At 39.0% G+C, this 26,379-nt stretch overlaps 2 protein-coding genes across 6 annotated transcripts in view; both read right to left on the bottom strand.

The window, feature by feature from the left end:
- The window catches only part of DDX50 (DExD-box helicase 50), a 32,159-nt gene extending 14,553 nt beyond the window's left edge, over nucleotides 1-17,606 (bottom strand). Inside the window, exons 1-10 of one of the 4 annotated variants that reach the window (XM_045437635.1) lie at nucleotides 17,394-17,502; nucleotides 14,666-14,823; nucleotides 14,274-14,383; nucleotides 13,611-13,910; nucleotides 10,794-10,869; nucleotides 10,251-10,429; nucleotides 8,638-8,755; nucleotides 8,328-8,513; nucleotides 7,693-7,838; nucleotides 3,277-3,426 (exon numbers count right to left, since the gene is read on the bottom strand). In XM_045437635.1, coding sequence (XP_045293591.1) covers nucleotides 3,277-3,426; nucleotides 7,693-7,838; nucleotides 8,328-8,513; nucleotides 8,638-8,755; nucleotides 10,251-10,429; nucleotides 10,794-10,869; nucleotides 13,611-13,802 — 1,047 coding nt within the window. In that variant the 5' untranslated portion in view covers nucleotides 13,803-13,910; nucleotides 14,274-14,383; nucleotides 14,666-14,823; nucleotides 17,394-17,502. Of the gene's footprint in view, nucleotides 1-3,276; nucleotides 3,427-7,692; nucleotides 7,839-8,327; nucleotides 8,514-8,637; nucleotides 8,756-10,250; nucleotides 10,430-10,793; nucleotides 10,870-13,610; nucleotides 13,911-14,273; nucleotides 14,384-14,665; nucleotides 14,824-17,393 lie in introns of all 4 variants that reach the window. The other 3 variants (XM_045437634.1, XM_045437636.1, XM_045437633.1) reach the window with 3 other exon arrangements.
- An 875-nt stretch (nucleotides 17,607-18,481) lies between these two features.
- The window catches only part of STOX1 (storkhead box 1), a 60,550-nt gene continuing 52,652 nt past the window's right edge, over nucleotides 18,482-26,379 (bottom strand). For both annotated transcript variants that reach the window (XM_045437629.1, XM_045437631.1), the window contains exon 4: nucleotides 18,482-18,683. In XM_045437629.1, the coding sequence (XP_045293585.1) occupies nucleotides 18,527-18,683 (157 nt within the window). In that variant the 3' untranslated portion in view covers nucleotides 18,482-18,526. The remainder of the gene's footprint in view (nucleotides 18,684-26,379) is intronic.

Here is a 26,379-nt window from a genome sequence, read left to right as displayed (position 1 = left end):
CTCGAACTCACAAACTGCGAGATCCTGACCCGAGCCAAAGTCAGATGCTCAACCAACTGAGCCACCCAGGCACCCCTCAAATTCCCTTTAAAAAAATTTGATACAACATTGATTTTTTTCTTGATAATTAGTCCTAAGAAGGGACATAATACATTAATAATGCCAATGATGGGGGTACCTGGCTGGTTCAATTGGTGAGCATACGACTCTTGATCTTGAGGTTTTGAGTTGGAGCCCCATGTTGGTGTAGTGATAAAATAATTAAAAAAAAAACAAAACAAAACACAGTGATGGTTTCCAGGTCTCTAACATCTGAGTAAATTATTTTCCAAAAGTTTGTGTGTGCATATGCGTGCACGCGTGTGTGTGTGTGTAGGTTTGTTTAGAATTAAGAAAGCATTTTTCTTGGTAAAATCTGACCTTAAGGAAAAAAATAGTTAAAAACAAAGAAAATAACCACTGAAGTTCCCTCAACAGTCCCTAAAATCCTGTATCACCTATAATGATATGCTACTATTTTTGAACTAAACAGTAAACCAGCAGAGCAGAAACTGCATTGCTCTCAGCCACAGAAGCTGATTATCGTCCAGTAAGCAGGGGAATTCTTACCCAGCTTCTGCAGCAAGGCAGTTCCTCCCTAGGAGACAGAACAAGAGCGGCTGCAACACTGCTGCTGCTAGGTGTTCTAAGGCAGTACCAGGAAAGGTGAATCAACCACCCTCAATCACTTTCACCATTTGGCATCTGTGTATACCGTATACAAAGCTAAAACTACACAATTAGTTAAAATGATACTGAGGAAGATGTTGACAGAATAGTCTTTGAATCTCTCGTTCTCCCATAAAAACAAATAGAGCAACTGTATAACAAAATTAAAAATCCACTGACATCTATGACAAAACTAAGTGAAAGTATTTTCATGATTTCCAAAACATGAGCAGGTAGGGACAGATGTGTGTGTATGTATGAGGTGGGGAGATTTGCTGGTCCTAAGAACAGATACTCCCTGCAAAGCCTAACGGACCAATTTGATAACAGCAGCTGAACGTGACAGAGTTTTTGTACACTCAATGGTGATTCCAGAGGATTCTAAGAATCCAGAGGTAAGATCTGGAAGAGGCTGGAGCAGCCTGGACCCTATGTGAACTTTCAAAACTAATAAGCCAATGTTTCCTTGCCAGGAAGAGCTCCACACTGAGGAGAAAGTGTTGGACCTAGGATCCAAACTGAGGATACCAGGGATTACAGAAGCAAAGGAATAGAAGATCCGCATAAAAATGAGGGAAGGGGCGCCTGAGTGGTTCAGTTGAAGCGTCCAACTCTTGATTTCAGGGCTCAGGTCATGATCTCACAGTTTGTGGGTTTGAGCCCTGTGTCAGGCTCTACACAGACAGTACAGAGCCTGCTTGGGATTCTCTCTCTTTCTCATTCTCTGCCCCTCCTCCCCCCACCCTCTCAAAATAAATAACTTTAAAAAAAAGTTAGGGAAAAGACAGCCAGAGCTCAGAAAGTGGGATATGCTTTACTCCAAAAACAATGGCAAAACATATTTAAGATACTGAAGGAAAGGAAATATGAACCAAGTATTTTAATATCCAGCCAAATGATTTTCAGGTATCATTACAAATCACAAACCATCTATTATCAACAGATAATATTATTTCCATAAGCCCTTCTTCAAGAATCTACTATGCCACTCTCAGACAACAAAATTGACTGGAGAGACACTGACATAAAAACTAAGGAGTTTTTTATGAGTTTTTTTTAAGTTTAAAAACTTTTTTTAAGAGTTTTTAAAGAGAAAGAACTATGCATTATACACTCTTATAACATAGTTTTGCCCTAAATAAACAAACAAACCTGAATTTCCAGGAAATACAGAAGAAGACAGAGGAACATGTTAAATGACTTCACAGGGAAACAATACTCTAGATGATGGAAACTTGGGTTTCTTAAATAACAAAAAAGATGATGCACCTGAGTGGCTTAGTTGGTTAAGCATCCAACTCTGAATCTTGGCTCAAGTCATGATCCCACACTCGTGAGACTGAGCCCCACATTCTTAAGATTCTCTCTCTCCCTCTGCCTCTCTTGTGCTCTCAAAAAATAAAAAAATACATGAAAAAAAAAAGCTACAAGAAAAAACAGATGAGAAAGGAATCCATACATTAAAGAGATATATTGAGGGGTTCCTGGGTGGCTCAGCTGGATAAGCGACTAACTTCAGCTCAGGTCATGATCTCACAGTTCCTGAGTTCAAACCCCGCATCAGGCTCTCTGCTGTCAACACAGAGCCAGCTTCAGATCCTCTGTCCCCCCTCACTCTCTGCCCCTCCCCACTCATGCTCTCTCTCTCAAAAATAAACATTAAAAAAAGTAAAAAAAGAAAGAGATATAATAAAATCACACAATTTATGAATCTTATTTGAATCTACAAAAGAAAACTATAAAAACGAAAACTATAAAAACAAAAACTATAGGGGCCCCTAGGTGGCTCAGTCGGTTGAGCATCCAGCTTCAGCTCAGGTCATGATCTCACAGTTTATGAGTTCGAGCCCCACGTGGGGCTCTGTGGGGACAGCTCAGAGTCTGGAGCCTGCTTCAGATTCTGTGTCTCCCTCTCTCTCTGGCTCTCACCTGCTCATGTACTCTCTCTCTCTCTCTCAAAACTAAACAAACATTTAAAAAAATGTTTTTAAACAAAAACTATAAAAGAAAAAAAGCAATCACGAGGCAATTCACAATTTGAACACAAATTGACATTTGAAAATATTAATTACTATTAATTTTTTAGAGGTGGTAACATTATTATAGGTTTAAAAAAATTCTTTTCTTTTAGAGACACATACCCAAAAATTTATAATATGTAATAATATGTTATCTAGGGTTTAGCATAAAAATAATTCAGGAGCAGGAAGTGAGTGGGCATTTGGATGAAATAAGGTTAATTGTTGCAGTGGATCCATTCATTCAATAAACATTTGTAATTCATTTTATAACACAGCTTTCAACTATTACCCACTCTTACCCATAGGAATTCATTTTGTTTCAACCTTTATATTTTCAAGATCAATTTATGCAAAGTCTTGAAAAACCTTCTCATGAAAATGGGTAGAATTCTATCCTCACTTAAAAGATCATGAAAGGTTGGCTATAACTTCCTTCTGAATTAGATTCGATTCTAAATACTGTCAAACCTGGTCCACAAAGGACAATATTTTTCTTCAGTGAGTCATCCCTATAATCTCAATTAGAGAAGCATCAGAAAAGACTTACCTGTTTTATGTGTGGATTCATGGCCATTTCAGTTACATTCTTTTTGGTCTCACAGAAAATAATAGCCCTCCCTTCAGACCCACTGTAGACTTGAAGGACATCTCCAATAACTGCTGGCCTCTGAGACCAATGGCACTGGATGGCCAAATGCTTCGAGGAAAGAAAATACCTATTATCTGTTTCATTAAAATTAGTGAAAATGACTTCCCTTGTATATTTTTTTCCTAATTTGTTCAAGAATTGGCCTTTCTGGGAGACAATAAAATGACAATTCTTCTGAACCCCATTTGAAAACAATATACAAACGGCCATCAATAGGTGAAGGGATATATAAACTAGTATATTTATACAATGTAATACTACTCAGTAATTAAAAGGAACTAAAAACTAAAAGAGAAAAGAATCAACTACTGATACATGCAACAATATGGATTAATCTCAAAACACGTTAGGTAAATGAAGTTTTACAGAAAGAGAACACACATAGTAGGATTCCATTTATATCAAGTTCTAAAATAGGCATAACTATTCTATGACTACATTTATATGAAGCATCAAGAATAGGTAAGTCCATAGGGACAGAAAGCAGATTGTTGATGCCGGAGGCTATGCAAAGGGGATGATGGGGAGCAACTGCTTAATGATTATTGGGTTTCCTTTTGGGGTGATGATGTGTTTTGGAAGTAGACAAAAGCTATGGTTGCACAACATCATGAATATATACATGTTATACAGTTAATTTTGTGAATTTTGCCTCAGAAACTTTGTAGGGGTGCCTACTGAAACTGGGTGTTTCAGTTGGATGAACATCTGACTCTTGATTTTGGCTCAGGTCATGATCCCAGGGTAGTGGGATTAAGCCCTGCATCAGACTCTGCACTGAGCTTTGGAGCATGCTTAAGATTCTCTCTCTCCCTCTGCCCCTCTTGCACACTCTCTCAAATAAAAATAAATAAATAAAGTAATTAATTAATTAATTAATTAATAATAACAAATTTATAATATAAGCATATGGGTGCTCACTGTAAAATTGTTTTGACTTTTCAGTGTTTGAAAATTTTCATGACAAAATGTTGGGAGGGGTACCTAGCTGGCTCAGTTAGTAGAGCATGTGACACTTAAACTCCAGGTTGTGAGTTCAAGCCCCATCCTGGGTATAGAGATAACTTAAAAAATAAAATCTGTAGGGGCGCGTGGGTGGCTCAGTCAGTTAAGAATCCAGCTTCGGCTCAGGTCACAATCTCGCAGTCTGTGAGTTTGAGCCCCACGTTAGGCTCTGTGCTGACAGCTCTGAGCCTGGAGCCTGCTTCAGATTCTGGGTTTCCTTCTCTCTCTGCCCTTCCCCTGCTCGCGCTCTCTCAAAAAAATAAACATTAAAAAAAATTTTTTTAAAGAAAATAAAATCTTTAATCAGGCTCCACACTGAGTATGGAGTCTGCTTGAGATTCATTCTCTCTCTCTCTCAATTGCTCTCTGCCTCCCCCACTCTCACAGGCTTTCTTTCTCTCAAAATAAATAAATAAATAAACTTAAAAAATATTTTAAAAAATAAAAATAAAAATCTTTTAAAAACGCTTGGGATAAAATTGTGTATTCTAAATCTGTGCATTTTAACATGTATTATATTTCAATTGCTATTGTATATTCTAAATCTGTGCACTTTAACATGTATTATATCTCAATAAAATTGTTTTTAAAATGTAATACAGGGGCACCTGGATGGCTTAGTAGGTTAAACATCCGACTCTTGGAGCACTTGGGTGGCTCAATTGGTTGAGCGTCCAACTGCAGCTCAGGACACGATCTCGTGGCATGAGTTCAAGCCCTGCCTCGGGCTCTGTGCTGACAGCTCAGAGCCTGAAGCCTGCTTCAGATTCTGTGTCTCCCTCTCTCTCTGCCCATCCCCACTTGCACTCTGTCTCTGTCTCTCTCTCAAAAATAAACATTTAAAAAGAAAACAAGAAAAACAAAAAAACATGAGACTTGATATCAGCTCAGGTCGTGATCTCGTATCTCATAGACATAAAATCAAGCCCCAGGTCAGGCTCCACGCTCAGTTTGAGATTCTCTCTCTGCCCTTATCCACTTGTGCAGGTATGTGCATGCGCGCTCTCTCTCTCTCTCTCTCAAAATAAATAAACATTTAAAATAATAATAATAAAAATAGGGCATTTGGGTGGCTCTCAGTCTGTTAAGTGGCCAACAACTGATGTCAGCTCAGGTCATGATGTGATTTATGGTTCGAGTCCCAAGTCAGGTTCCATGCTGATAGGGCAGAGCCTGCTTGGGATTCTCTCTCTCACCCTCTCTCTCTGCCCCTTCCCTGCTCCCACAGGTGTGCGCACACATGCGCACGCACTCTCTCTCAAAATAAACTTTAAAAAAATTATAATAAAATATAATACACATTAATTATACAGCACCTGGAAAATAGAGAAAAGAACAAAGAAAATGAAGAATCTTTTGTACCACCTATGACACTCCTACTTCTTCACCATGGTTTAAAAAAAAACAAAACAAAACAAGAACCTAAATCTGACCAAGCCCCACAATCCAAACATCAATTCACAGGAAAATGAAAGCGGAATAACATGTTAAATAACACCACAGGGTTGCCAATTACCAAAATTAAGACTGTGGGAAATGTATCATTTGAAAAATGATCATGTCCTTTTAACAAAAAAAAATTGTAAAAATAAAGTGACAGAGGAACCTGTAGATTATAAGATTTAAGAGAAATATAAACCAGTGGCAATTCAAAGATCTTATTTGGATCCAAACTGAAACTATATAAAAAAAAAAGACAACTAAGGTAACAAGGGCACTAGATATTCAATAATATTAAATTATTGGTTTTTTTTCTAATGTGATAACTTTGTAATTTTTGTTTTGTTTTTTAAAGAATACTTATTCTTTTCAAAATATAAACAATTACATGAAGATGAAATGACGACAAGATTGCTTCCAATTGTAGGAATGAAAAATGTATGGGGGTATAGAAAAGATCATCATTAAAGCCTAGTGATGAGGGCCCCTGGGTGGCTCAGCGGGTTAAGCGTCAGACTCATGGATTCAGCTCAGGTCATAGCCGCACAGTTCATGGATTTGAGCCCCACAGCAGGTTCTGCGCTGACAGCACAGAGCCTGCGTGGGATTCTCAGTCTCCCTCTCTCTCTGCCCCTCCCCTGCTCTTGCTGTCTCTCTCTCTCTCTCAAAAATAAAATAAATAAACATTAAAAGAAAAAAAAAAAAAGCCTGGTGATGGGTACATCGAGTCCCTCATAATATTCGATTTCTGCACATGTTTGAAAACTTCCTTAATAAATTTTTTTCACTGATGCATTGTATTCTTATAAAATTTTCAACCATTACAAAATGTAAGAGTTTCCTTTGACTATCCCATACTATAAAAATCTTCTTTCCCAAAAGTAATTATTGGTTTGATGTTTATCCTTCCAAACTATCTTTATACATTTACATAAATACCTAAAGAATCCATTTAGCATTATTTGTGTATTTTTTGTACACACAAAAATACAGTGTAATTCTGTACATATCACTTTGTAATTTGGCTTTTATCACTCAAATTCATTCTTTTTAACCATTCCATTGTACTTATACATTATACCATTGTTTAGCCTATTTTTATTTGCATATATATATATATACATACATATATATATGTACATCTATTAAACAGAAAGTGACATACATGGTACCTACCATAAATAATGCAAATGCCATCTTTAATCCTTTCTTTTTTGTGTCTTTTGTTTGTTTGTTTTTTTGTTTTTGCAAGTCAGCTCTAAGTCCAATGCAGGGCTGGAACTCAAAACCCTGAGATCAAACATCACACGCACTACCAACTAAGCCAGTCAGGCACCTCTTTCATTCTTTTTAAAAATATATACACTACTGGTTTAAATTTTTATGGAGTGAAAATTATCAACATTTTCCTTCTGACTTTATGTTTAGAAAAGCTTTCCCTTCCATGAAATCAAAAAATTGTTCATCTACACCTGCTTTAAATTTTATGGTTCACTTTTTAAAATTCTTTTGAGACCTTTTTTGGTATAGGGTATGAGATGAAGCTCTATTATCAGCACTATTCTCTTCATATTGATATAAACTGTCTCCTTTGTCACTTTCTACATACTTCAAGTCCTTCTCTATGGCTGCTTGTACAGTATCTCTTGTTAGGACTTGCTTATTTACATTAAAAATATTTACATATTTTCTTCTACTTATTCTATTCTGCTCCTTAATCTCAGACCATAGAAATACATAGGTATCTTACTGACTAAAGGTCAAAAAAGAGATTTGGCCTGAACTGGTACCTAAAACTTAAAGTTTAGCTTCAACAAATTTCAAATACCAACTAAAAGCTACAATCTCTCATGCTAGAAAGCTACTTACTTCCACAGTAGTTGCAGCCTTTTGAGTCATTTTTCCAACAAGGTCAACCTGTTCATATCTGGATTTCATGTATTTTTTTGCAACTTTGTATACCCATTGTGGGCAAGTTGCAGAAAAAAGTAAAGTCTGAGGATTGTCTTCAGAATCTTAAATAAACAAAAAGAATTCAAATGCTTTCTTAATATCCATGATGTAGTCAGCTCTTGAACCCCCCCCCCCCACAAACTTCAAAGAAATAATTAAAAATTCAAAACTTGGGGTAAAATTTGAACATACGAACTTCAGTGCAATTATTAAAACTTTCAACTTTCAAAATTAGGGGAAAAAATGAAGAAAACTGAACCCAGAAAAAAAGGTGAGAATTTAAGAAGGGACAATGACCAAAGAAATCAGTAAAAATGAGTTAGTAAATCTAACTATGGACTATAAAAAATAATACATGAAAGAAACTGTAGGAAGCTAACAAATATGTTAAAGTACGTCACCATACTCTCTTGTTTAGGAAGAGAACACATACCAAATATTTAGTTTTGTTTGAAGGCTGGGGACAGTGTAATAATAATTATGAAATAAAAAATTCATAACTTTTAGATAAAGAATAATTGCTAATGTGTTTATTTGGAATTAGGATATACCAGTTTTGTAGGATTCATGGATGATATCTTCAACTTGTTCAGCAAATCCTAAATCTAACATTTGATCCACTTCATCAAGTACAACATGGCGCAGTTTAGAAAGATCTAATCGGCCACTCTGCAGATGGTCTTTGATACGACCAGGAGTCCCAACCAAGATGTCAATACCATTTCGAATATGATTAACTGTTAGAGGAGAGAAATACCGTAACATATGAAATCAAATATTTTTTTAGAATTTTTTCACATTATTTCCTTAGATTTAAGTAGCAAGTAGATCTCTGCACCACCCTCTTACATATTTACTCACTTTGGCTTTGATAGGATGTTCCACCATAAAAACACGCCACACTGAGTTTCCTAGTGATATCTTTGAAGTCTTTGGCTACTTGGTTTGCCAGTTCCCTTGTAGGAGCCAAAACAAGTACCTAAGCAAGAGATTTAAAAAATAAAAAGATACTTTTCTAAAGACAACTAAATTCAAAATGAGAAGATTTTTTTTTTAAGGCGCATTTAAAACTAGAAATCTAAACATTAAAGTCGTAGTATTTAAAGACACAGCACCAATGCCAACAAGAACAGCTTATATTGATAATATCCTCCCCACTTCCTTCAGGTTTTTTTTTTTCAAAACTCACTTTCTCAATGAGATTCTTAACTCTCTTTTCATATCCTCCACCCCTCCTTAACTGTCTCTCCCGAGCACTTATGTCATATTAAATATTCATATTTTACCTTTTTGTTTATTGTCTGTCTCACCCACTAAAATATAAGCTGCCATGAAGGCAAGGATTTATGTCAATTTAAGTTACTGAATTCCTTACACTTGAGACCATGCCTGGCACAGAACAGACACCCAAAAAGTATTTGTGAAATGAATACACAAACGTTTATGAGCCAACCACTAGTGCTTTGGCCAAATTACAGAATTTGAGCCTCACAAAAACCCTGTGACGTGGCATTACTATCACAATTTTACAGATGAGGAAGCTGAGTCTTAGAGAAGTCGAGTCTTGTCCAAGATCAAACAGCTAGAAGTGGCGGAGCTGGAACCTCCAATAATCTGGAATCTCCTTGTAGCATAAAAGCTTTTTAAGGGAGGGTCCTATTTCTACTACTTGCAGTCTTTCCTAATTTCACCAAAGAAACAAAACTCTCTAAAAAAGGTTTTTCCTGTTGGCCACCCTGATCCAAGACCATTATGACTTAATTATACTCATACATGTGAATTTACTTTCATATTGCAATACCATTTAGGAATCTCAAAGAACAAATTACTTTTAGTCACATTATCTGTAAAAATCATGATGCTCATTTTTTCTTTTTTCTTTTATTAACCTTAAAGTGAACACAGGTTCTAAAAACATCAAATTTCAGGCTAAAATTTCATTAGGTCCTCTCTGCTCTCTCCTACTTATACATTAAGATAGATCTCTAATACCCCAATAACATATGGACTAGCAATATCATTTCTAGAATCTCTTCTTTAAAAAAATCAACCAGTGAAATAAATGATATTGATTATTAACTGAATGACCAAATAAATGAATACCTCTTTAGCAAATTCATTGTTTAAAAGCAAAGGTCAAGACTGTAAAAAAGAAGACAAGGTCACTAAATATATTCCCTATAAATACACCTAAAATTAGACATGCTGGCTTTATAACATCTATGTTTACAAACATCTTTATCAAAGACATCTATGGATCCATACACATTACACTCATATGTAATAACTACTTCATTCGGCTTGAGATTTATATTAAAAAATCCACTAATTTTTGCTTTAGGACCTAAATTTTTACTTTATGCCACAGAGCTAATTTTTCTATCTCGGGGGTTCTTGAACTTAAGATCAGTATACTCTTTCTTTCCCTAACCATTAGAGTAATGTTTAAACCTTTTACTCCCTATAATGGTTACCTTTGGTGAGCGGCTTTTTTTAATTGTCTCTTGATTTCTTTGGAGTCTTTCAATCAAGGGGATAGCAAAAGAAAATGTCTTTCCTGTTCCTGTCCGTGCTTGAGCAATTAAATCTTTTCCTTCATATACAGGACCAAAGGTCTTAACTTGAATAGGAAAGAGATATGTTACCCCTCGACCTGTAAAATGAGATTTCATTGAAATATATTTAAGACTAGCGTTAGGAAAAAATATATTTATTTGAAAATGACAATCCAGATTCCTCTATGTCAGCCTAAAAATATACCACCTAGTGACATTTACAGTTATTCCTACCCCAAAGAGGAATTTTTTAAAAATTGGTCTGAACTCTTGACAGATACATACAATTAAAGTCAAAAACCGGTCAGAATATCAAAAAGGATGATGTAGAAATAACTGCAATTAAAGAAGGGCTTATTTCTCTTACACTTTCTATATTCTCTTTTTGGTAAGAAGAGGCAAAGATTTTTATAAAATCTAGTTGTAGATTTTCAGTTGTATAGCCATTAAAGTTCATAGTACCTTTTAGAAGCTTTATAGTTTCTTCAGAAATAGGGAAATTGGAGAAGGCTCCTTCTTTCTGTTCACGTGTTAGGTTCTGTCAAAATGAAATCAAAGTTCTAACTAATAATAGTTCATATTCAACTAGGCATTTAGATTCTTACTCATTTACCAATTTTAGCTTTACTAAACGAGCTAACAAATCAAAGTTAGTTACTACTTGCAAAAATTGTATAGATTAACTTACACAACCAATTAGTGGAAAATTCTTTTAATTTCAAAAGCATCCCTTTAAATACCAAGTTTACTTAATACATTTTCCCATAGTACATTTAAAAATGATTTACTCACACATAAAACTCCCTTTGGAAATACAGCTACTACATAAATTAAAATATATTTTCATTTCACTGAAACATTACAAAAACACTATTTGATCATCTAAGCCATATTCACAGATACAGGCAGTATTAATTACAAGGACTAACAGAAGCCTATAAACCATCCTAAAAAAATATTACACAATGAGAAAAATAAATTGTTTCTAAAAATAAATGTTAAAAAGTTGTTCTATGGCTCTAAAAAGCATGTTTTAGGTCACCAAAACAAAGCAAAGTTCCTGCAAGCTTGAAAGTTTCTTTAACATATACATAGGTTAGCATGATACTATCATTTAACATCTATTGGAAACTTTGTTTACTGGTCAATATGTATATAGAAGAAAGACAATATTATCTACCTGTTAAGTTTATTATTGGTGTGTTTAAAGAAAGTTGTTCCAAAACCATACACAATAGCAATTTTCAAACAGAGAACCAGATAAAAGACATAATATCAAACTGAAATTGTAAGCTATTTAAGCAACCTCAAAGCTATCATTTTTTTAATTAAAAGAAAAAATTTTATTACAAAAGTAATACATTTTCATTATGGAAACCACATATAAACAGAAATAAAACTATAATCCAGTCAGCTGATACCACATTTGAAACAGATACTCCTCTAATCCTCACTCTATGCACATATAAATTTTTTAAAATAAGAAAATACTGTATATATTGTTCTATAATCTGTGTTTTTCATTTAATAAGATACACTAAACACCTTTTTAACATTCTTCTATGACCTTCAGGATAGATGTCATGTATTGCATAAATGTAGCAGATTTTCTAAAACCAATTGCCTACTATCAGGCATTTAGTATGCATTTAGAATGCATAAATTTTCCACTATTATCAACATCATTGTAGTAAGAGTTTCATACAACCCTATACACCTCATGATTATCTCCTTAAGACACATGCCTACAAATAGAATTCCTGAACCCTAATATGATCTAAATAAAATAATAAACAATTAAGCCTATTATAATACAGAGCATTATACCAGATAAAATTGCAACAGAGCAAAAGCAACTCTGTACATTTTGCCACTGGCAATACAAACTTGTAGGGCCTCGTTTATTTATTTATTTATTTATTTTGAAAGAGAGAAAGAGTGACAGCATGTGTGAGCAGGGCAGGAGCAAAGAGAGAGGGAGAGAGAGAATCCCAAGCAGACTCCATATTCAGCACAGAGCCCAAAATGGGACTTGATCTCACAACATTGAGATCATGACATTAGCCGAAATCAAAAGTTGGATGCACAATCGACTGAACCACTCCAGGTTCCCTGGAGGGCCTTATTTAGATCAACTCTCAACATATGTGCTTCCTGACAAATATCAAATTCCCAAGTAAAAGAAACACCATATTTTAAGGCAAAAATTCAGTATGTTTCCCCAAAGTTTACACAATAAGCTAGGCTAAGACCTATTTAAATTATCGGCAACCATCAGATTTTAAAACATAAAGAATTATTGGGGCATCTAGGTGGCTCTGTCGGTTGAACGTCCAACTTCAGCTCAGGTCATGATCTCACCGATTGTGAGCTCAAGCCCCACAACAGGCTTGCTGCTGTCAGCCTGTCAGTGTGGAGCCCACTTCCAATCCTCTGTCCCACTCTCTCTGCCCCACCCCACTTGCATTCTCCCAAAAATAAATATTTTTTGAAAATTAAATATAAGGAATTATTAATACCAAGAATTACTAAGACTATCAAAAGTTGTTTCTGTCTGAAGACCTGAGTAACTGACAGTTTATAATACCTAGGTAAACCTATGAACTCTGCTAGAGGACAACTGCAAGAACAAATTGGACAAATTCTGTGCAAGGAAATATCTATTCTAACAGATAAAGGCAAAAGCAATGGGTTCAGGAATACAAATTCTATACTAAGCATGTTTTCTAAACTCCACAAAAATTAATACCCTGGAAAACAGATTTCTTCAGTTCATTTTTATACGGTTCATTTCTGTTTAAAAATGCAAACAGCTTTTGAGTTACAATATGACCTAAAGATCACTTAAAGTTGCTATTGTTACAGAAGCACAACAAGCAGAAGGCAAAATACACAAAGTCAAGAGGCTTTATGTACCTTGTTTCAGGAAGTCAGATGTCAATTCATGAGTACTGGTAGGGACTGAAATAACCATAAGAAATGCAAGCAGATCACCATCAATAAGCAATTTGGAAAAACTATTTAGGAACCCAAATGCATAGGAAAGGTTTACATTTGACCATTCCCCCAACCTCCACCCCAAGAAAAACAAAATACAATGACAGAAACAAGGGACAAAGGAAAAAAGTTTCCAGTTTCAGTTGTACAGATTCCCTGTCCAATTGAGGGTATTGTACACTAAGCAGGAAACATCATGGAATCAATTCTAATTAGTCTAAAAAATCAAATTAACCTGTATTTCAAGGATAAAGGCAAATGCAAAACAAAAAGTATCCATACCTCCTCTAGTTTATTATCACTTGATTTATGAGTAGAACTATCTAAGGATGACACTCGCTTTGATTTTTTTTCATATTCATCAATATCTCCATTTGACAGATCTTTTCTTCTTGACTTATGAGATTTAGAAAATTCATCTGAAAGTCTATTATTACATCCTTCTTCAGTGTCTCCATTTAGCTTCTCTTTCATTTTAGCTTTTTTGGGCTTGGGAGCATCCAAGTTATCTGCCACACCATTTTCTCTTGTTTCTGATTTCTCGTCTGAGTCATAATGGTGCCTTGATTTCCTTCTATCACTCTGTGGAAAAACAAAGAAGCAGTGACAAGAGGGTCACAAGGTCTCCTAAGACTCTAGAGAAGTTAGAGAGTGACCCCCAACCACCTTGAAAAGTTACCTGGTAAAAATCAACTGGTTGCTAATGCCGAGCCTAAGCCTCACCTATTGCTTTCTTTCTCATCCCATCTCTTGCATTCTCAAGACTTGGCCTCTAGCCCCTCTCTAATCCCATTACATGATTTAAAGGAAATCAAAATACCTCCTTTCAGAAAAAGATGAGAACCCGAGATCTGTAAATTAAAAAACATATCCAAATCCAAAAACAAAAACTTCTAATATCTCCAAGAGAAAAAAAAAAAAAAGTTAATATTATTGCGTACCTACCCAGCACTGTGTAATGCTTTCGGCTTATCTTGTTTAAATCTTCATAACAACCCTATAAGGGAAGTACAGGTCCATAATCCCTTATCCGAAATTCCGATATCCATAAAGCTCTGAAAACCGAAAGTTTTTTGGTAACTTATTTGGAGACAAAACCTTACCTAACCTGAACTCACTGATGGAAAAATTTGACTCAAACTGATGTGAGGCTATTTTTAACCTTTACTTATTCCACTTAGTATGCATATTCATATTTAATATTAAGGTGTTTGATCATAGGTTGGGGGCCCCAAGCCCTACTGGGGTGTTACCCTTTTAAAAGCCCCCAAAATTCTGAATTCCAAAACAAATCTAGCCCCAAGGATTTTGGATAAGGGATAGCGAACCTGTATTACCTTTGCCATAGTACAGATGAGGAAACGGAAGTTCTTAGAGGTAAATAACTTGCCAAAGACTCACATGCAGGATTTCCTTCAAGTGGAAGTTCTAGAAATCAAGCTCTGTCTGATTTGAAAGCCCATGCTCTTTTCACATCATGCTTCCTCTCTGAACTCTGGTAATTAATAGGTTAACGAATAAACAAAACAAAAAAAAAACCTAAATAATTCATGTAAAGTTCCAATCGTTATATTCCCATGGAGAGACAAGTATATTAGTAACCCTGGAAACTTTTTAAAAAGTTTTTTTGTTAATTAATACAACTTTAAAAAAAGAAAAAAAGACTACTCTGCAACTTTACTTCTAAAATGCCAAACTGGTGACCCGTGTTTTAATATTTGCAAACAGTAAAAATTATTTGGCAATTTAGCACTTCAGAATTACCTGGTCAAATGTTCAAAATAGATTAGGTAATAGTTATTAGTGATAACAAACACTACTGCCACCAAAATTTTGACCATGATTTACATAAATTTTACAAAGTACTTTCACATACAATTTTCTCATCCATAAAATGGAGATGTTGTGAAAACGGAATAACATATGTGAAAATGCTTTGTAAACAGTAGAGCTTTATATTAACATAAATTATACAGTTACATGTTATACATTTGATCTTTCATTAACTGAACTAACCCACATCTCCCCAAATCAATAAGTTCCAAAGAAAAACAAGGTTATTTACAGAGCCAGCCTTGGGGTTAGAAATGCTTTGGGGCCATGTACTTGAGGGAAATGAAGTAAGGTAAAGAGAGGCCTCTAAGTCCAAGCCCAGAGATATGGCAAGGTGATGAAATACACTGTTCCACATCAGATCCATAGTGCTTGACACTCTTCACTTCCTTGGCTTCCATGACACTCTAGATTCCCTCCTTATCCTCTTACCTCTACCCTAATGATTCCTCTCCCGCCTCCTTCTGTAGATGCTCCTTAAGTCTAAGTTCTCTGTGTACGCTTTCATACCATTTTCATGGTTTCAACATTTCCATGATTCCTTCCTCCCCCGCACTCCAGTTTTGAGAACATACGGCCCAGCTTCATAGTTCTACAAATCCAAATCCAAAATTGTCTTCAACTCAATGCCAGATCACTACCCAAATGCTCTGTTTTTGTTAGTTGGTACTCTGATCTGTTTCCAAATCTTTAGTTATCCCTCACAGTTAAAGAAAAATCAACAAGTATTTCTGGAGAACGTACAATGTGAAAGCCATCAATTTACAAGAATGTACTAATATGTAAGGATGGACAAATATATGGCCACTTACCCCAAGAATCTCTGGAAACATTTGAGAAGTACACACAAGAAAAGTGAGCTAACTTTACAAAGCAGCACAGAATAGATACCAATCGAATGATAAAGATAGCACTGGAACAAGACTTCAAAGGGGAATGAGATTACTGGATGTGTACACTGGAGTGTTTAGAAAACACATATAAACTAAACCTTGACAGAGAGACAGGATTTGAATGCAAAAGGAGAGGTATTTCAGGAGGAGCCAAAATTAAAATAACTGCTTAGTGATTCCACTTACATAAGGGATCTAGAGAAGTCAAATTCACAGAGACAGAAAGTAAAATGGAGATTGTTAGGGACTGAGGGGAGTGGGCAAGGGGGAGTTGGTGTTTAACGAGAACAGAGTTTCAGTTTAGAGGATGGAAAAGTTCTGGAGATGCATGGTGGTGATGGCTGCAGAACAATGTGAATGTACTTAATGCTACAAAACTGTACACTCTAAGATAGTTAAAATGGCAAATTTTATGTCGTATGTATTTCACCATGACTAAAAAAAATAACCACTTGGCTGGAATGGCAAAGTTTACCTAGGTGATAAGGTAAGGTAGGTTCTGCTCTCTGGGGCTATACAGAGTATTTTCATTTTTTTTGTCAAATGTCAGCCTTCAAATACAGCTTCCTCACCCACCTTAGCTCTGTTTTCTTTTCTCTGGGTCTCTTTTTTTTTTTTTTTTTTTTTTTTTTCTTTTTTTGAGGTTTAGGGTGGGAATTCTCAACAACTCCTCTACGGGGTCCTTGAGGGCAGGGACTTATTTAAATCCTGTGGTGCCCAGCAAAGAGTGTGGCACAAATTAAGCTCATTAAACACTTGGGGTCTAAATGAAAATACTAACAGTAAAGCCTACTAGTAAAACAACCCACACGATCTCCATCACAGCCAAATCCTGGGAATGTCGGCTCTGACACTTTTCCTTAAGCCTCTAAAGACTGGCTCTCGAGGTTTGTAAACCTAAGATCGCTTTCCCCAAGATTCTCGCTCACAGGTCAGGCTGACGGAGAAGTAACACATATTCAAGGCAACCATTTTCTTAACCATCTTCTAACGCGGCCAACAAGAACCAAGTAACAGGCCTCGCTGCTTAAGCAAGGAGAGGAAAGAAAGAACAGATTCCACGGCGATGGGAACTTGAGTCTGCCCATCTCGTAGTCGCCGACGGGAAGGGCTGAGGGAGCACTGGAGGCCCGGCCAAAGCCTAGTGCAGCCCTTCTCCAGGTTCGGGGTGTGGAGATGGGAATGGTTCCGGAATGACCATTCAGGAGGGACGACGGCTGCGCGAGGGGAGGCCCTGGGATGCTCCGGCCAGGTTCTGACAGGCCATCAGATCAGAGACAGCTCCCCTCCCCGCCCAAGCCGGCGCAGCCCAAAAGGAGGCGCGGCCCATCCAGCGCACCTTTTGCCTCTCCTTCCTTTGGCTCTCCGTCTCCTCCAAGGGTGCCTCCAGCTCCATAATGTCCCCCCAGAGGAGTTTCCCAGGCATCATTCGCCGCCGCCGCCTCCTTCTGGGCTCGGTGGCCACAACCACCTACGGGCAGCGGCAGCGTGAAAGGAAGCGGGGGCAGGGCGGCCGCCCGGCCAGGGCCTACGTCACTTCCGGGACACGCACCGCGCGGCGGGGAAAAATAATCCCGGATACTCTCGTTTTAAACTCATCCTTTGCGTTGCAACCTTCCATCCAATGAGTGTGAGCGATCTCGACTGGCCCACCCTTGTTCTAAAGTGATTGGCTGCTAGGATAAAACCCTGGCCAATCTCCATAAAGGATGAGCAAACTGATTAGCATAAAATGATGCGGGTTTTCTTTCCTCTCCTTCTCTCCCCCTCCCCCACTCCGAACAGTCTACTTCGGCCTTGCGGAGTCGCTTTGGGGCTTTCCAGAGAGCACTGCTGGGGCTGAGAAGGCCCTGAACTGCGGCGGAGAGGGGCCCGACCGCTGCGGGATGGCGCGTGGGAAGGCCCGAGCAGGGCCGGTGGGGAGCGCCACGCGCCTCCTAGCCATTCGCCGCCGGAAGCTGCAGGCCTCAGCCCGCCCATTTCGGGGTGAGGCGTTAACGTCTAACGGCTTTGCGCGAAGTCGCCTGTCCGGCGCTGTTGGGAAGGGGTTGGTGGGGTCTGGAGTGGGCTAGGGGGGCTTGAAGTGAGGGTCAGGGCTGGACAGTCGTTTCTCAAGTCTTAAGTTTTAGTCAGGAAATAGGTCCTTGGTTCATTTTAGGTTCTTTCCACACTCCCCAGTGACTGAGGGGAAACTAAACCCCGAGAAAGGGATTTACATGTCTGAAGACACAAAACCAGTTCGTGGCATAGTCAGGACTAGAGAGAACGCTCCTGAATCTGAGATCAGTGCTCTCTTGCCACACCATCATAAAGACTTTGTTTCGCAAAGCGTTTGGGGGAAGATGCTCCCGTGAAATCATAACTAGGAAAACTCCGGAGAAACGTAGAGAGAAAAACAAGTCTAAATGTCTTCGACAGATGACGTAGTTGCAGTGAATAAAAGGATTTTATTTTATTGGAGATTAACCGCCCCTAAATTACAACCTCATACAAAACTGGAAACCTTTCGACAATACAAAAGGTTGATTGCTTAGCATACTTCTTTTCTTCCGCCACTGGTGCTGGCTGGTTAGCGTTCTTTTTCAAAGCCATTTCTTTATCTCTTCCTGATCTCTTCACCTCAGCTACCCTTGAGTGGAGAATGAGAGAACCCAAACTGAGACTGTAGGTGCAGGGGCACTTCACAACCACTTGACAATTTCTAAGACACCAGCCTTGTTACCTCGGCATCAGACTTGTGTCTTAGCAACATTACATATTGCTATATACATCATGGAGTGGCCCCAAACTATTGGTCCAGAATAGCTGAAACCACAAATGATTGCTACAGGCCTTCTGCCCTATTGTGGATTGGCCTGAAGTCAAAGGACTGTGTATCTAAAAGTCACCTTATGGGTTCCATACTGTGAACAAAGAGTGTCAGCAAAAGATAGTGGAAAAAATGCATCTCTCTAGAGTATGAGAATCGCTGTGAATCTCTAGATGTAAATCCTTTTCTACCATTCTCGTACACCCACCCCAATTCTACCATTGTAAGGTCTTTGTAGCCCTACAACAGAGCATGAGGTGCATAGGAACATGGAGTGGATGTGGCAACTTCACACATGTAAAATTGGGAAAATAATAGGAACAGATGTTAGTATGTTGTGGTTAAAGACCAAATATAGATGAAGTAAAGTTTTTAGCTCCTCTAGATTCTATTTTTGGCATTCATTTTTCTATCAGAGGTCTTATAGCAGGTATGTAAATAAAACGGACTAGACTGTTCAACTCTCCCTATGCCAGAGACTAACAAGCGTATTAGTGTTTTTCAGAATGACCTTCTGTGATTTAGGACATTCTACAACCCTTGCCTTTCTAAGCCCCAAATTCCTTGAATCAAATCTCTGTCTGGTGTCTTATATTTTTTAATTTCTTCTCTAATTGCCTGGTTGACCCACTCATTCGTTAGTAGGGTGTTCTTTAACCTCCATGCTTTTGGAGGTTTTCCAGACTTTTTCCTGTGGTTGATTTCAAGCTTCATAGCATTGTGGTCTGAAAGTATGCGTGGTATGATTTCAATTCTTGTAAACTTATGAAGGGCTATTTTGTGACCCAGTATATGATCTATCTTGGAGAATGTTCCATGTGCACTCGAGAAGAAAGTATATTCTGTTGCTTTGGGATGCAGAGTTCTAAATATATCTGTCAAGTCCATCTGATCCAATGTATCATTTAGGGCCCTTGTTTCTTTATTGACCGTGTGTCTAGATGATCTATCCATTTCTGTAAGTGGGGTGTTAAAGTCCCCTGCAATTACCACATTCTTATCAATAAGGTTGCTTATGTTTATGAGTAATTGTTTTATATATTTGGGGGCTCCGGTATTCGGCGCATAGACATTTATAATTGTTAGCTCTTCCTGATGGATAGACCCTGTAATTATTATATAATGCCCTTCTTCATCTCTTGTTACAGCCTTTAATTTAAAGTCTAGTTTGTCTGATATAAGTATGGCTACTCCAGCTTTCTTTTGGCTTCCAGTAGCATGATAAATAGTTCTCCATCCCCTCACTCTCAATCTAAAGGTGTCCTCAGGTCTAAAATGAGTCTCTTGTAGACAGCAAATAGATGGGTCTTGTTTTTTTATCCATTCTGATACCCTATGTCTTTTGGTTGGCGCATTTAATCCATTTATATTCAGTGTTATTATAGAAAGATATGGGTTTAGAGTCATTGTGATGTCTGTATGTTTTATGCTTGTAGTGATGTCTCTGGTACTTTGTCTCACAGGATCCCCCTTAGGATCTCTTGTAGGGCTGGTTTAGTGGTGACAAATTCCTTCAGTTTTTGTTTGTTTGGGAAGACCTTTATCTCCTTCTATTCTAAATGACAGACTTGCTGCATAAAGGATTCTCGGCTGCATATTTTTTCTGTCTAGCACACTGAAAATCTCATGCCAATTCTTTCTGGCCTGCCAAGTTTCAAAAGAGAGATCAGTCACGAGTCTTATAGGTCTCCCTTTATATGTGAAGGCACATTTATCCCTTGCTGCTTTCAGAATTTTCTCTTTATTCTTGTATTTTGCCAGTTTCACTATGATATGTCGTGCAGATCGATTCAAGTTATGTCTGAAGGGAGTTCTCTGTGCCTCTTGGATTTCAATGCCTTTTTCCTTCCCCAGTTCAGGGAAGTTCTCAGCTATAATTTCTTCAAGTACCCCTTCAGCACCTTTCCCTCTCTCTTCCTCCTCTGGGACACCAATTATGCGTATATTATTTCTTTTTAGTGTATCACTTAGTTCTCTAATTTTCCCCTCATACTCCTGGATTTTTTTATCTCTCTTTCTCTCAGCTTCCTCTTTTTCCATAACTTTATCTTCTAGTTCACCTATTCTCTCCTCTGCCTCTTCCATCCGAGCCGTGGTGGTTTCCATTTTGTTTTGCATTTCGTTTAAAGCGTTTTTCAGCTCCTCGTGACTGTTCCTTAGTCCCTTGATCTCTGTAGCAAGAGATTCTCTGCTGTCCTCTATACTGTTTTCAAGCCCAGCGATTAATTTTATGACTATTATTCTAAATTCACTTTCTGTTATATTATTTAAATCCTTTTTGATCAGTTCATTAGCTGTTGTTATTTCCTGGAGATTCTTCTGAGGGGAATTCTTCCGCTTGGTCATTTTGGATAGTCCCTGGCGTGGTGAGGACCTGCAGGGCACTTCCCCTGTGCTGTGGTGTATAACTGGAGTTGGTGGGCGGAGTCGCAGTCAGACCTGATCTCTGCCCCCGGCCCACCGCTGGGGCCACAGTCAGACTGGTGTGTGCCTTCTCTTCAACTCTCCTAGGGGCGGGATTCACTGTGGGGTGGCGTGGCCCGTCTGGGCTACTTGCACACTGCCAGGCTTGTGATGCTGGGGATCTGGCATATTAGCTGGGGTGGGTAGGCAAGGTGCACAGGGGCAGGAGGGGCAGGCTTAGCTCACTTCTCCTTAGGTGATCCACTTCAGGAGGGGCCCTGTGGCAGCGGAAGGGAGTCAGATCCGCTGCCGGAGGTTTGGCTCCGCAGAAGCACAGAGTTGGGTGTTTGCGTGGAGCGAGCAAGTTCCCTGGCAGGAACTGGTTTCCTTTGGGATTTTGGCTGGGGGATGGGTGGGGGAGATGGCCCTGGGGAGCGCCTTTGTTCCCCACCAAGCTGAGCTCTGTCGTCCAGGGGCTCAGCAGCTCTCCCTCCCTTTGTCCTCCAGCCTTCCCGCTTTCCGAGCAGAGCTGTTAACTTATGACCTCCAAGACGCTAAGTCGCGCTTGCTGTCGGAACACAGTCCGTCAGGCCCCTCCGCTTTTGCCAGCCAGACTCAGGGGCTCCGCTTGGCCGGTGAGCCGCCCCTCCGCCCCAGCTCCCTCCCGCCAGTCCGTGGAGCGCGCACCGCCTCGCTGTCCTTCTACCCTCTTCCGTGGGCCTCTCGTCTGCGCCTGGCTCCGGAGACTCTGTTCTGCTAATCCTCTGGCGGTTTTCTGGGTTATTTGGGCAGGTGTAGGTGGAATCTAAGTGATCAGCAGGACGCGCAGTGAGCCCAGCGTCCTCCTACGCCGCCATCTTCCCTCTCTTCTCGACAAAATAATTTCTCCAGAGTAATTAACAGGTGTTATCTACCCAAGGAATGGAACAAATAGGAAGTTCAGGTTCTAAGGAGCTGCCTTGTTTGTGCCAGTGGCCCCAAGCTAGCTCTTTATTAATTGCACCACCTGGGATGCTGATAGCGAACTGAGCTTTGGAACATTTCAGGCCTGGCATGGAATGCGGTTTTTACACAAGTGTCTTGTGGTTCAGAAATCCGATTTCACAGCTTATCTTCCGTTAGGTGAAAGTGTTTACGGTGTGTCTGGAGCTGGAGTAAGTTCCTGCGGGTGCCCAAGAGCAGGGGCCTCCTCTCTCCTCTCATTAATTTGCTGATGCCTAACTGCACTGACGCAGCGGTGAGATACCGGGGAGAGAGCTGTCTGGTGTCTTAAACCAAGTCATAAGTAACTTCGCCAAGCTGTGGCTTAGCTGGAAAAAAATTAGGTACTACCAAATTTGGGTAACTATATGTTCTCCAGGGACCTCAACTAGAAAACTTGGGAATGGTAATGAAGGGATGGAGAATTCTGTTTTTTCTTTCATATTTGTTCCCACTATAACTCTCAAGAGATTTGTATCTGATAATAAAATCTATTGGAGAGGACATGAAGGAGTAGCATAATTTAAATGTACAAGTAATTCAAAATATAATATTAGAATATGTTTATTTTCCAAAATATCTTACCAAAGTCACTGATATAATTTCTTAAAATTTAAGAGACTACCTCATCTGTTTCTCGATTCTATAAAGATTTATCTTGCCTTTGGCTTCAGCTCCTTAAACTCTATGACCTTAAGATATAAAAATAAGAGGTCTACGACCATACTACCCTGAACATGCCCAATCTTGTCTGATCTTGGAAGATAGAAAGAGGACTTACACTTGCCTCTCTCTGGTCATTCTCAAGCCTACAGGGCTAGGGTTTTTTTTTTTTTTTTTGCTTTTTGGTTTTTTTACTCCATAGTTAAAAAATAGAAAGTTAAAAAGAAAAAGTCATTTTGCATCTGCATTTCAGTTTTATGTGACAAAAGGAACTGAACTACCATGCTTAAATGTTAGGACATGGAAATAGTTTAAGGAGCAGTTATAAATTGATGAAGAGACACTGTTGCATAGAATGAATGTTTAGAGTATAAAGAAGTAAGGAGAAAATGAAAGAGGGAACAGGACATGTTTCCTCCGTTGCTAGCCCCATGACCTTGGCCAACTCAACTCTAAAATCTGGTCTTTTGCGGGGCGCCTGGGTGGCTCAGTCGGTTAAGTGTCCGACTTTGGCTCAGGTCATGATCTCGCAGTGTGTGGGTTTGGGCCCCGCGTCGGGCTCTGTGCTGACAGCTCAGAATCCGGAGCCTGCTTCGAATTCTGTGTCTCCCTCTCTCTCTGCCCCTCCCCTGCTCACACTCTGTCTCTCTCTGTCTCTCAAAAATAAATAAATGTTTAAAAAAATTTTTTTAAATAAATAAAATCTGGTCTTTTTGTTAGTAATGTGGGGACAAATATGCCTTCCCTGCTGGTAGTGCAGGGAAATTGGAAGGATCAGCTGATTGAAACAGTACTGTAGAGAAGATGATATACAGAGCTGCTTACATTTCTACCTTTAGGTCAAGGTTTTAACAGCCTCGAGGAAGACACAGCTTTTGTACATTTAGCACATGTACACTTAATGTATGTAGCTCCTAATTCAAAGGTGGAATTTTTTTTAAGGTTTTATTTTTAAGTAATCTCTGCACCTAATGTGGGGCTTGAACTCACAACCCCAAGATTAAAAGATTAAAAGAGTCCCACGCTCCACCAACTGAACCAGCCACGCACACCTGGCGGTGGGGGGGGGGGGTGGACTTTTTAACTTTTAGAGAGAGGTCTTACTGGTTTTTTAGCCAATTACTTTGTAAATGTTTTGAATCAAATGGTGGAAGAGTAGTGACATCAGCTACCCAGAGAGGGCACTGTTACCCAAAAAATGGAAGCTGCTACTACTAATGGAAGCTGCTTGCATCTAAGGTTTAAAAGGAAGACAGATCTGTAGAGGCCAGCAAAGTAGTCATGAGTTTTTGATACCCACCCCCCCCCCATTCTTGTTTCATGACTCCCGTGTCTCTCTTCCCCACTCCATTTTGGCAGTAGTCTTTCTCCCGCATTCCCCCAAAGCCTTCTCAGCTGTAGGAGGGATTCTCAAAATGTAGTCGTTCCCAGTTTTCAACACTACTACTGTTCTTGTTCTCTCCATTTTTTTTCCTGACATATCTGACATTTTGAAACCTCTGTCTGCTAAATTGCATTTAGTAATAGACCCATGATCATTCTAATCTATAAATAAGATACAAATGCAGCTTAGCAATGTCACACCAGCATGTGATGGTGTTCTATTACGGAGCTGGTGTAATTTCAGCCACTGCCAAAGAAACTTGAGGTTTTAATTAGTAAGGAGTTAAGCAAAGGAAATATACAATTTCTATTAGAATCTTTGAAATATTGAAAATAGCTTGCAGAACCCAGCTACTCTCTGGAGGATTCCTAGGGGTCTGAGATCCCAGATGAGAGAGGATGATCTTGTATGAAATGTCTAAATTAACCCCATGATTTGCATATTTTATTCCTATAGCATCAGGCATAATATTTCCTATTAGCCAAGACATAATAACTCCCCAGGCAAATCCAGATTTGGATTGGGATGAAATTTCTTATAATCTTAATTTAGGGGCATCTGCGTGGCTCAGTCGGTTAAGTGTCTGACTCTTGATTTAACGGCTTAGGTCATTAGGTCTCAGTTCATAGGATTGAGCCCCATGTCGGGCTCTTTGCTGACAGCATCATAGAGCCTGCTTGAGATTCTCTCTCTCCTCTCTGCCTCTCCCTCCCTCTCTCTCAAAATAAACATTTTTTTAAAAAAGAATAAAAAATACTTTATTACCAAAAAAAAATCTTAAAGGATTGAATCTCTAAATGGAGGAATTCAGGACAACTTAGCAAAAACAGGAGACCTATATAGAAGGCCATGTATTCAGACCAGTTTTGTGAATATATAAATATATAAAAATATGCATACGTATATTTATAACAATATCAGGTGCCTCCTGCATTGGGCACTTTGAATAGATGAGCCTTAGATCTTACAACAGTTCTGAAAGGTAGATATCTTACAGATGAGAAAACTGAATCAGAGAAGTTTGGAATCTCTCTCCATCACACAGCTCCCAAGGATTGTAACTGGGATTCAAATTTGTCTGAATCTGGGGTGCCTGCATGGCTCAGTTGGGTGGGCATCAGACTTTGGCTCAGGTCATGATCTCATGGTTCCTGAGTTTTGAGTCCCACAATGGGTTCTGTGCTTTGTGCTGACAGCTCGGACCCTGGAGCCTGCTTCAGATTCTGTGTTCCCTTCCCTCCCCCACTCCCAACATGCACTCTGTCTCTGTTTCTCTCTTTCTCAAGCATTAAAAGGAAAAAAAAAAAAAAAAAAAGACAAAACAGGGGCACCTGGGTGGCTCAGTCAGTTAAGCATCTGACTTTGGTTCAGGTCATGATCCTCATGGTCCACGAGTTTGAGCCCCTCATCAGGCTCTGTGCTGACAGCCCAGAGCCTGGAGCCTGCTTCAGACTCTGTGTCTCCCTCTCTCTCTTTCCCTCCCCTGTTCATGCTCTGTCTCTCTCAAAAATAAACATTAAAACAACAACAATGACAACAACAACAAATTTGTCTGAATCCTCAACTCAGGTCATCATGCTACCTCAAGGGAACCATCATGCGGAGGAGAAATCAAGAACTAATGTCATCACACACAATATTGGTGGGGGGGGGGGGGAATGCAAGCCACCTATTTAGAGAACAACCTCCCAAACAACACGCATACCCATCTTTAATATCTGTTGTCATATGTTGTGTTTTAGAAGAAACACAACTTTTAGAAGAAAAGTTTTATTGGTCTCACAATAGGTTTCATTTAATACATCTAGAGAGTGTCATAATGCATCCAGTGGCAAAATTAGACAGATTTCATTGGTCCCTACATGTGACTAGAGCCACAAAAGACTTTGGATTCCTCATTCTGTTAAGAAACTTGTCCAGGTCCAAAATCAAAGATAGAATGAGTTGCTGCTGCTCCCTTTTCCAAGGAGTAACAAGGATAGTACAGAAATGGAGAAGTGGAAGAACTCTGGAATCTTGCAGGAGTTCAGTGTTTTGTAGGATCCTCAATCTTTTTCCCCCCGCCCTTGAGGCATATTTGACCTA

This window comes from Leopardus geoffroyi, chromosome D2, assembly GCF_018350155.1.
Source record: "Leopardus geoffroyi isolate Oge1 chromosome D2, O.geoffroyi_Oge1_pat1.0, whole genome shotgun sequence".
Taxonomy (NCBI): Eukaryota; Metazoa; Chordata; class Mammalia; order Carnivora; family Felidae; genus Leopardus; species Leopardus geoffroyi.
The sequence above is the reverse complement of the archived record's forward strand: the minus strand, read 5'-3'. Positions and strand labels throughout refer to the sequence as shown.